Source organism: Sciurus vulgaris (assembly GCF_902686455.1).
Source record: "Sciurus vulgaris genome assembly, chromosome: 7".
Lineage (NCBI taxonomy): Eukaryota > Metazoa > Chordata > Mammalia > Rodentia > Sciuridae > Sciurus > Sciurus vulgaris.
In genome coordinates this window covers 102,710,628-102,723,214 of record NC_136467.1, presented here as the reverse complement: position 1 = coordinate 102,723,214, position 12,587 = coordinate 102,710,628, and the positions used below count along the sequence as shown (strand labels likewise).

The window sequence follows — 12,587 nt, the reverse complement described above, 5'->3', positions numbered from 1 at the left end:
ATGAGAATGGAAAAGGTCCAAGGAAAGAACCTAAGTTAAAATACATTTCAACAGAAGATTAAGATGATCCTAGGAGGAATTTACTATGACCAGAATATATCAATTGAATAAATATCAAGACAACCAGAAGAGAGGATTGACCAAGGAAGACAGTTTCAAAACAAATAAGTCAACAAAATAACCAATGGTAAAAAGAGGTCAGACAAAGTCTTAAATCTATTAAATTTTATATTAATAAGGTGATTAGAAACATTTTAAAGAGTAGTTTGGATCAAATAAGAATACTAAAAATAAATGTTGAAAAATGAATAGGCAGTGAGAAGAAAAGGGCAAATACAGGCCTTTCATTTAAGGAGAAATACAAGATCTACAGCTAGAGGAGAGATTGAGGTGAATTTCAGTCTTATAATAATTTTATCATGCTTTATTTTCCATAATTCTGCTCCTTTAATTACTTAGATTTGGGGAAAATAGGCAGCAGATTGCAACATTGCAAACTTTTGCTGTGTTCTTGTTATTCAAGCTATGGGGCTAAGCTCAGAAAATGGATCTGCCTCCCAAACCAATGTCTGTGCCTATTTAAGAGAGCAATGCCTAAGGGATGCACATGGATGCAAGCATGCCTGGAGAATAATGGAAGATGCCTGCCATATTTCAGGTAAAACAAGTTGCTATAAATAAACACAGGTGGTTTCTTTTTTCTAAGATAAAAATGAGATTTGATATTTTCTTCTACAATTCCAGAAACTAAGTTTTAATTTTGCTGTGAAGTATCTTACTTGATTTTGACACTTAATTATTCTACCTTCAATCATTTATGATGAATTTCATTGCAAAAGGATATGCTTAATTACTAAAGGGACCTGACCAACACTGAAGGCAGATTAATGCAAAACTTAAGATTAGTTTTACTTGTTTCATCAAGAAAAATGCTCCAGTGATAGGTGTACTTCCTAGAACCATGAATAAAATTTTTCAGATAAAATATTGTTCTGCTAATATGTCAATTTGTCAAGGACTAAAGAATAATGTTTGTGATAACCTTTGTTATTTATTTGCATGTTTATAATATTCATTTTTATTCTTGCAAAATATACACTACTTTTCATTCCATTTCTGTCAAGAGTAAATTAAAGCATATTTTTTAATTTTTAAATTGTACCAAATTCCAAATATTTGAAGGGAGCTTCAACAGATGAAGAATGCAAAGATTGAGGAGGAAAGTCTGGATAATCAAGTAATTGCATATCTAATAATTTTATCAAATCATTACCCAAACTGCGTCCCTTTTTCTTTCTCAGAGTCACAAGACTGTGTACCAGATGAGCAGCAAAAGAAAATTGTAGTCTTGACCAAGAGTAACAGAAGTAGGAAACAAACTCAGAAACCAATTTCTTGACTTGTTGGTGGGTGGAGAAAAGAAATGAGGGGGGAGAGAGAGGCTAATAAAGGGGAGAATATTTATGTCTTTACATGGAGTAGGTGTAGATGTCTCAAAACTCAGGCATCACATCTTTTCTCCCCTTATGGTGGGGTCTTCTTATCATGGTGATTTGCAGGTTTGTTGCTTGGTATGAAAATGAGATTATAATAAAATTAAGGACTGTGGATCACTCTGGGAACCCTGGCAGTCATCTTGAATCTGAATAGTTTTTGCTAGCACACTGAAGCGAACGCTGTGGCCTTAAAACATACTATCCTCAAAGATGGATGCCATCAGGGTGGAGATTCAGCTAGGGCAGGTAGGCAGTACACTAGATAACAAAAGCATTATAATAAGACTCGATTCACTGACAATACATATAATAAACTGATTATATAGTTTGACATGGCCCTAATAGTGACATGACAAAATTAGTTTTAAAATGCAATATTGTAACATAATGACAAATATAACCACATCTTATATTATAGATATTGTAATACTCTTAAATGCTGATGAATGTTGTGCAATATTCTGTAAGAGAAATACCAAAGGAAAATTCAAAATGTATTTCCCATGTTTTGCTCCATTTCTCCATCCATTTTACAAAGATTAGATCACATACTGCTCATGACTCTTGACTATCCTCAAATGCTTTCTTTACCTCAGATTGCATTGGGTTAAAAGGTAGCAACTTACAGTTCTAACAATGCCCACGTGTACAATCTCCACCAGTAAGTCTTGCCCAGCAACATGACCTCAGTGAATTACACAGGATGTACAGGAAGACAGATAGTTTCTGCTCTTCTCTGCCCTTGAGAAAGTACGTGGACTATTCACACTGGAAGGAAAATTATAGCTCTCTAATCCAACATTCATATTTCTATTCAGGAAAAATAATTTGCTTAAAGTAATAAAATAATTTTATGATGAGGACAGAGGACAACAAAATTTTTTATTTGTATTGATGATGAAACTCCTTGTTATATAAAGCAATTTAAAATGTGCTGCTAAAATATCACACTTTGTGTCATGAATTATAATTTATGTGCTTTAGTATACAATAGCAAGACATTTTCAGTAAATTACAAAAATATTTGCATAATTATTTCATGCATGAAGATGAAATAGAAATATTCTCAAATTCACAGGCAAAATAAACAAAGTAGTTTTATTCAGAATAATGAATAAAAGAAAACTGGGGTAGAGGAAAATGGTTTTTTAAATTAAAACAGAAAATGAAATATTATATTATAAAAGAATTATTCAGTAATATTTATGGAGTGCTTATCAGTGCCAGATTCACTTCATTTCTCAATAAATTTAGAGCCACCTACACATCTCAGAATGATACGTAAAATAAAATAGCAGATTAAGATAAAATAGCTAATAAAGTATTTAAACTGACAGAATAGAAAGCATTCTGGTCATTTCATATAAGCACAGCTTTCAATATTTCTGAAGTACAAATATTGGCATTTTATGTGGGGATAAACAACTTAAAATGCAGAAAGATTCAATCTATTTTTCGAAGTACACTCTGGGAAAAATAGAGCAAAAATAGATAACTTGTGTAAAAAGTCATTTATTTGATCATCCTGCAACAACCTTACATAATCATGTCATACTAAAGAAATACCCAGATTGGCATAATATAAGTGCTTTGTGAGGCTGGGGATGTGACTCAGTAGTTAAGCACCTTGGGTTCAATCCTTGGTACAAAAAAATAAATAAATAAAAATAAAGTACTTTGGAGAGGAGGATTCAAAAGTTATGTTCACATTAATATCTGGAGTGTTATATGTTTGATTGTGAAATTCAGGTGATCCCTGCAAGATAAGTAATTCATCACACTGTAACCTGAGAATACAGTCCTTCGTGGACAGCAATTTCCAGTTCAAAGAGTGTCTCTACACAGATGACCTTTACTGCACTGTGAACAAATTTTTTGGAAAAAAATGAATCAATAAATCCGGTAATGCTTGTTCATCCAAGTCTTTCTTGCAAAGTTAAGCCCTGCTCAGTCATAATGCATTACTCTTTTGTGGTATTGCAGGTTTTTGATTGCCAATATTTTGCTAACATATCTATGTTCATGCAGTATATTGGCATATTATCTTGTCTTATAAGGTCTTTGGTTTTGTTATCTGAATAATACTGGCCTCTTCAAAAGAACTATGAAGTATTTCCATCTCTTTCATATTCAGGAACAGTATACAAAAACTAGCATTATTTCTTATTCAATGACTGAGTTAATCAATCAGTGAAAAGTACCTAGGCCGTTCTTCACTGGATGTTCCAAAACATAAATTCAATGTGCTTAATTGTTATGAGACTATTTCAGTTATATATTTCTTCATGAGTGAGCTTTGGTAGTTGGTGTCTTCCTTAAGATGGATTTTATATTTAGAGTTTCTAATTAACTCTTTCCTTTTTTTGCCATCTGTTAGTTACTTCTCTAATATTCTGTTCTTTTTAATGTCTGTAGGAGTGGTAGTGATGTCCTCTCATTCATTCGGGTATTTATAATTTGTGTTCTCTCTTTCTCTTTCTCTTTTCCAATTTTGTCCCTTGCTGCTTATTTTGTGTGTGTGTGTTTGCAGTGATTTTAAATACTCTTCATTTTCTGTTTTCTTCAGATAAAAGTTTTGGTCATTGATTTGAAGTTTTATTATTTTTCCCACATGAGAATTTAATACTGTGAATTTCCATCCAAGCACTGTCTTAGCCACACACACAAATTGTTGCATGCTATATATTTTACTTTTTATTTAATTTGGAATATTTTCTTTTCTTTGGGAACTTCCATTTGACTTACAGTTTATTTAAACACTTGTTGCTTAATTTTCAAATATCCTTGATTTCCCAGATTGGATGTTTTTCTTATTGATTTTAGTTTAATTTCAGTCTCATCAGAAAGCATATTTAATATAATTTCAATTCTTAATTAAAATGATGATTACCTAATATAATTTGTACAATGTACTATATTCTATTTAGTATGCATGCACATATTCACATATAACAAAACATTTGAAGGCATAGAGGAAGAAATAATGGTGATCCAGAAGGCTTCACAGAATTGGCAGACATAGCTGGGTGCAGTGGTACATGCCTGTAATCCCAGTGGCTCAGGAGACTGAGGCAGGAAGATCACAAGTTCAAAGCCAACCTCAGCAATTTAGTGAGACCCTACAGCAACTTAGAAAGACCCTGTCTCTCAATAAAATGTAAAAAATTATATTTTGTATTTGACTTTTCTCAGTGGTTAAGCACCACTTTCTTAATTTTTATTTTATAAAAATAAAAAAAATAAGATTTGGCAGACTTAGCCTTTTAGGGTAAACTGTGTTCTTTAGGGAGGCAAACAATTTTTTTTTTTTTAATAGAGGAAATAGAATGAAGCAGAGCACATTTGTAGACCTACAAATCTTTTGTTAGGCTGGATTGTAGAATGGAGAAGGATTAGGAGATAATGCTGGAAAGAAACCAGATGTTAGTGAAAAATGAGGAAAACTGAAGTTATGTCTTTCTAATGAGATTAGACCTTAAACCTTTGATATGAGGATCTGTTATGTATTTTAAACAGAGGGATGCAGAATCAGTTTTTCAAATGATATCACTGGTCATAAGGTAGAAGATGGAATGGAAGGGAAAGAAAGATGCAGACAGGGATATAAATTAAAAAGCATCAAAATAAGTTGGTGGCAAGACGTCTGTTTTAGTCACCTTTTTCACTACTGTGACTAAAAGACCCTACCAGAAAAACTGTAGAGGAGGAAAAGTTTATTTAGGAGCTTATGGTTTCAGAGGTGTCATTCCATTGGAGGATGTCTCCATTCCTCAGGGCTCAAAGTGAGGCTGAGCATCATGGTGGAAGACTGGAATGGAGGGAAGAGGTTCATATAATGATCAGGAAGCAGGGAGAGACTAAGTTTAGCTCACCAAATATATACCCCAAAGGCATGCCCCCAGTGACTCATCTCTTCCAGCCACATCCTACTGGCCTTCAGTTACCAGTCAGTTAATACCTATCAGGGGATTAATTCACTGATTTGGTTAAGGATCTCATAACCCAATCATTTAACCTTTAAACCTTCTTACATTGTCTCACACATGAGCTTTTGGGGGCCACCTCACATCCAAACCATAATAGTCACATGCCTAAACTGACATACTAGTGCTGAGAATATAAGAAGAGAGCATATTTTAAGTATGTTTATGAGTTATAATTAGTAGGAACTGGTGACCAGTTAGAGAGTGGGAGAAGAAAATGTACTGAGCATGATATTCAAAGCAATTGCTCTACACGGAATCAAAAATAAAGAAGAAAATATGGATTGGGGAACAAAAGCGTCATTGTATTTTGGAAACATTTTTTCTGAAAGATTCTTTGGAACATTCAAATTAGGAATGTTTGTAATTTTTTTATGAAGTTTCCCATGCTAAAAATAAAATTGAAAGTAAAGAAGTATTAGAACATGCCTTATTCAATTGGTATTTGGAAGCAAGATCTTGAGTTGAGAAGAGAAATATAGAGACGCAAATTTTGAAGTCAAAGGTTTATGAGCAGATAAAAACAAAAAGGAAAATAAGATTCATTAGGAAAGGATATAAAATGAGAAGAAAAGTATTTTCAGAAACAATGTCATAATCTAGTTAAAGAGACCAAAGGGAACTTTTTAATGATAGGAAAAGAAACTGTAAAATTTTTAAAACTAGTAAAAGAGGGACACAGAAAATACTCAACAATTAAAATGGGGAGAGGTTAAATAGTTTAGGGCCAGAAAATGACACTTGTTTGATAAATAAGGGCCTTTGCTAATTTTAGATTGAAGTCGTTTGAAATGTATTAAACCATTATTTTGTTTCAAGAAATTGAGACATTTTCTATCTCAATCATCATTTTCATCACACCAAGTTAGGACAAATCAGTTAAACATATATCTACAAATTTGGAGAATATGTTATCAGTTAAACATATATCTACAAATTTGGAGCATTTAAAATGAAGTCAACTGACATGCTAAAGCCACTTTTTCTCACATGGAAATTTATTAAACACTGCAATGTGGAAGTATTGATAAACCAGTCCTACAAAAACCTTAGAATCTATGAGCAAGAGAAGAAGACCTAAATGATTTCACAAATGCACTTCATGATAAACTTGACTTGGTTTTAGGTTTAGAAAGAGTATTCAACTGATTGCTTATATTTCAGCTTAGAAGAGGAAATAAACATTGAAATCTTACCATTCCTTCGATCTCAACAGCAGCATTCTCCACCAAACCTGACCTCTCTTTCTTTCCTTTACTTTCCTAAAATGTTCCCCAGTATCTACATTTCTGTTCTTCAGGAAATCACTTTTGGCATTTCTGGGTTTTTTAATATGCTAAAACTCCCAATAAAATTTTTGAAACAAAGCAGATGATCAATAAAAATATGTTGTAAATATTAAAATTCATTAAACATTTTGAGCATCTAAATCATGTATCTAAGATATTGGTAACTCAATTTACATATGTAGATGTAATATAAACTCTGAGGAATATAATGGTGAATGAGACAGTCCCTGTTCTTGAGTGACTGACAATATTGAGCAAAACTGACTTTTAACCAGAATATATATACATTTTATATACAAATATTCAGTTACAAATATTGTTATATTTTACATATATATTATCAAATATGTTGACATTTAGGTAACCTTAAGTTTCATTTCAAAATATGCAATTACCAATATAACAATGAATTATATCAGTACAGCATTAAATTACCTACATCTTGTACATGCATGCCTGGACATGCTAGCTATTAGGGATTCAAGAGATGGTCTCTGTCTTATTAAGGACTCTAATTTATAAAATATAATGATTTGTCGTGAGCTCTTATTAGGTAAATGTGGAAAATGCTATGGTAGTGTGTGTTTCAAAACCCATGCACTACAGAGACTGCACAGTGTTTACAAAGGTGCAGTAGCAGTTTGTACTCACACACTTTCATACCGTGGAGGCGGTTATGCAGAAGTATGAGGCACGTGAAAAAACTAATGTGTAGGAATACTCATTTAAGGAAATAAGAAAAAAAAAAAAAACAAAAAAAAAAAACCAAAACTTTTTTTAACTGAAAAGAACAATTAGAGCAAACACTCCAACAGGAAAACAATGAATGGCTGGAGGAAGAATGCTAAGATCTCAGGAGCATTGAAGTGGAGGTCTTTTTATTTATTTTTCTTATTTTTCCCAGTTCTGGGTTTGAAAACTGTGTTGCTCTACTATTGACATTGAGTTATATCCTCAGCCTTTTTCCCCACCTCATTTTTAAATTGTATGACAAAGTATTGCTAAGCTTCTGGGACCGGCCTTGAATTTGCTGTCCTTCTGCCTCAGCCTCCTGGGTCATTAGGATTACAGGCCTCTGCCACCACATGTGATGTGGAGGTCTTCTTGTGCCTCAGAGGACAGCAAGACATTTTAGAAGTAGGTAGTAAACATCTGAAAGCCTGCAAAACTTACTAAGAATCTTCTGCTGAAGTTTCTCTCCCTTTCCTCTTTTTATAAAATTTATATAATTCTGGGCTTAATGGTTCTTTCTAATAGAATATGTGTTCTTAATGAAGGCAGTAGAACCATCAAGGGGCACAAATTGCCATTTGAGTGTGTGTGGGCAAAAATGTCTTACCTTACAATGCATAAGGTGTACATATAGAAGTCTTTAAATAGACCAACAGTATATTTATAGAATTCATTTCAGGGGAATTGGGAAAACTGTCTAAAAAGACTTTGAAGGGTAGAGACACACTTTAGTAAAGATACATTTTTAGGAGGAAGTGGAAATTCATAAAAATTTACATAAGAAATAATGGATTACCCTATACATATTTTAAGTTAAATGATTTTACTAACCATGAAAATAGAATAAAAAGAAAGTAAACGAAGAGGACAAAATATCACTAAAAAATTGAGCATTAACATTATGTTGTTTCTGTAAACTCTAAATTATTGTGTTATGTTTCTCAACTTTCAAAAATTCAATCTCATGTGTAACTGCTCCTTTGAAATAATTTCCCACTGATTTTTGAAAGATAAGAATGTTTATAAAAGATATGTCTGTATGCTTTATTAAAAGCATATTGAAGAGTCATAAATAAATGAATTTATTTCATTTGTAGTTGTTCTTTATTTATAGGAGAATCAGCATTGTCCTCAGATTTGGCTTCCACGTCAAATACTACTCAATGGTTCCATAAGAAAGATACATCATTAAAGGCTGAAAAGAAGACTGACTGTGCACATGTCTGCCAGGAATCCGAACAGTGCACTAAGTTTTATGAGCATTTTAAGGAAACCTGTGGCAGAGAGACAGAACAATGCAAGAGCCTGGGTGGGAGACAACTGTGTGCAGCCCTAAGAGAAAGGCTGGAAGAAATGATTTCATGGAAGTGTCAATGCAGTGACCCTTCAAAAGCAGACTGTACTCAAATTTGGAAAAGTTTACTCGAAGACATTTGTACACAGCATACTCAAATGAATCAAGTCCCCACCTTAAGCGAAGACTCTGAGGATGGGTTCAATGAAGATGCTGTTTTAGGTTAGTATTCAAAAAATCAAAATTAGGAACAATAAGTATAATTACAAAAAATGAAGAATATTAAGGAAAAATATTCAACTTCTCATTCCAATTCTATCATTTCTGTCCTTTTTCTACAAAACTTAAATTTGAAAGCTCAATACCACAAACTGTGTCCAAAGGGGATTACAAAGAAAGAGACAAACATGGCTTGATGTTTTGGCATAATGTTAATTTCATTCATTCATTCATTGAACAAGTAGGAGACATTTACAATGTGCTAGGTTCTATGTAATAAGATTTAAAAACAAATCAGTCCTTCACTGAAGGAGCTTACTATCTTCAAGGGATTTAAAATATTAAATAAACAGATAAAATATGGTAAGTGATGATCATTTATTTATTGTGATTGCTCCAGGCCATGTTCTAAGTCCTAAGATAAAAAGAGTAAATGAAACAAAAATCACTGCTCCTCAGTAGCTTGCATTCTAAATCTAGGAGTGTCTGTGTCAGTTTCCCTGGAAACAGACACAGAGACAGAGGTTTGCCTGCAGGAAATAAATGTTTTGAGGTACACACACAGGAACAAAAGCTAAAAAGAAGACACAGGGTTAGATGGAAGGAGGGGTTGAAATGAAATGCAGTTGCTCTGGAGAACTAACTTAGCGGCTTCCACAGAAAGCTTTGGATCAGGGATGGCCTTTCAGAGTTATAGATTAAGGGAGCTGGTCCTTTGTACCTCTCACCTGGATCAGTACTGGATATGAGCTGTCCCCTGGAAGAGCCTGTGACCTGTTGTGACTACTTCCCTTAGAGAAGGCAATGCCTGGAAAAGGATGGAGTGACTGATCACTCAATGGCACACCCAGGAGCTGGCGAAAGCAGTACCTAGATCACCCAGGAGACCTGACTAGTGCACCACAGCATCTGATGTGGGGACTGGAGAATATTAGCAGGATAAATGTTTTAAGGTATATATTTTAAGCAGCGCTGAGTACTAAGAAGAATGATAAAACATGTAGGGAGGAAAGGGATCTGGGTGGGTGGTCTGAAATTTTAATGGAGTGGTCAGAGAGGTGCTCTGAGGAAATTAATGTTTAAGTAACGATTTCAAAAGACAAGGAAATGAACCATGTAGGTATCTGGGGGAAATAATAGTTAAGGCAGAAAAAACAGTGAGTTAAAAAGTCCTGAGTAGTGAGTATGTCTGGAGGTTGGAGGAATAGCAAAGGAGACAGTGTGGTTAGAGTTGAGAGAGCAAGAGAGAGAGGTGCAGGAAATCAGAAGTATAACAGGTGCAAAATCATATATATATATTTGTAGGTTTTTTAAAACCTTGGCTCTTGCTCTAAGTCATATAGTAAATCACTGAAGATTTTTTGTTCAGGAGAGAGGCATGACCTGAATTTTAATCTTTAATAGGATCATTTTCTTGTTTGACAACTAAGAAAAACAAAGGCCCAAGTAGGAAAGTCAGTTAGAAGGCTTTTATAATAAGACAGTAAAACATGATGGATGATGAACCAGTATGGGAAAATGTGTAATTCTGGACATAATATTTTGATATTAGTTGATCTGATGGAACTGCAAATAAAAGAATCAAAGTTGACCCCAAAGTTTTTGTCTTGAGTACTTATAAGAATTGGTTGCCATTATTTTCATTAAGTAATATGTGAACAGCTCCCAGAAGAAGCTTTAGTTGGGGACAAAGGAGATTTTGGGAGTCAGAGTTGGGCTTTTAAGTCTGAAATGTTTATGAGCTATCTAAGCAAAGGTATCAAGTAGGAAATCCTACTTAATGAAATTTATGTACAACATATAGAAGTGAGATCTGTACAGTAAGCACATACTGAAAGGAAGTAGTCATTTACTTCTAGATGGTATATAAAGACTATGGGACTAGGTGACTTTAACAAAGACATACATGGTATCTTGGAACAGATCGGCAGCAGGTTGAGATGCTATCAAATTTTGGACATATATTGATATTAGTTGATCAAGAAGAGATAAAAGGGAGAGGAGCATGACCTCTGGAATGCTTCAGCATTTACTGCTATGGGAGAAAAGGAAGCAGTAGTGAAAAGCTAAAAGGATCTACAAGAGAGGGTAAAACAGGAAAGAATAGTAGCAGAAAGTCAAGTAGAGAAAGGTTTTAAAGGAGCAGCAAAAGTTCAAGAGGATTCAATGATGTGATTGAGATATTAAAGACCAAGAATCTAGTACTGCTTTTGACAACGTGGAGGTTATAAATGACCTTGATGAAAACATCTGTGGAGTGGAAAGCACAAGGGCAGAATTGAAGGAGGTGTTTAGAGAGTATGTAAGGAAATAAAGGAAGGAAATTGAAGCCAGAAAAATAAGAATGCTCTTTGAAAGAAGGTTGTTGCAAAGAGATTTTTTTTTCCAAGATGGAAAATATAAGATATGTATGCTGATGGAAATGGTTCAGATATGGTGGTAAAACTGATTAGTCATGCATTAAATGGTGATGAATACCCATTCGATATATTCGAATTATGCTCCCTGAGTGCTATTAAGTGGAAATATAAGACAGTGAGATAAACAGTTCCTACTCTCATGGAACTCATGAGTCACTTTTCCAGCTCTACCCTCTTGCTCAGATAGGTTCCCAATGAAAGGCTCTACTGTCTGAATTAAATGTGAATCAAGGTCATCTTATGAGACTGACAAAGGAAACGGTAAGATGTGAAGTTTGAGGTGAATGCAGAATATTTGATGACACATGAAATAATATATATTAGTATTAACCTTGTGGAACTTTAAAAAAAATTGTAGGGATACCTGTTTGCATGATCATGTGATTTTTTCATGAGAAAATTAAACAGTGTAAATGTATACGGCCATAATTATGCTAAGGAAGTACTAAGGATATTAAAGAGGGAATAACAGTGACAAGGAACTCTTCGTCCATTAGTGAGTATATTTAGGATGGAAAGCATCAATGAATTCAGTAAATGGTTAAAAGATTGGAAGGAAATATGAAGATGAAAGTCCTGGAGGCACATATACTATGAAATGACATAAGTTTTTGGAAGAGAGTAGAATAATTAATATTTGTAATCAAAAGAGAAATTCAAGTAAATGTCAAGTTTAGAGTTGGATTATGGGTGTGGCATAGTTGGAAGGCAGGTGAAGACTGTAGGAGCTATGGTTAGGGAATTGTGAAGTAAGGTGGTAGACTAGAGCTAGCACTGTGACAGAATTTGGGTGGAGCAGAAGATTGAGATCAGTGATGAATATCAGGGCAAGAGTTTGAAATTAGTATTTGATAAGAGGATAGAGGCAGGGACCATCAGCATTAAATTAAAAGAAGGAGAAAGGCTTTACATGGGTAAACAATATTTTGGAAGCTGTAAAATTGACAAGGCAGATATAAACACCCTCTAATAAAACCATGATGTGTTCCATTTGGGACATAGGCAACAGCAAGTAGCAAGAGAGGGAAAATAAGACTGGAGAAAAGACAGGTTTCCAAGATGCCAATTATACTTCTACCTACCTCTTTCTTCCATGACTGATTCTTTTAGTCTCTCTTTCTCTCTGTCTTTCTCCCTCCACACACATTTCCCTC

The 12,587-nt window shown here is 34.1% G+C and overlaps 1 protein-coding gene across 1 annotated transcript in view; it reads left to right on the top strand.

Moving 5' to 3' along the window:
• Positions 1-525: 525 nt before the first annotated feature.
• Positions 526-12,587, top strand: part of GFRAL (GDNF family receptor alpha like) — a gene marked incomplete at both ends in the record, with an annotated part of 56,604 nt that continues 44,542 nt past the window's right edge. The window contains 3 exon segments of the mRNA XM_079147378.1: positions 526-658; positions 3,246-3,382; positions 3,386-3,398. Of these exon segments, the coding sequence (XP_079003504.1) occupies positions 526-658; positions 3,246-3,382; positions 3,386-3,398 (283 nt within the window).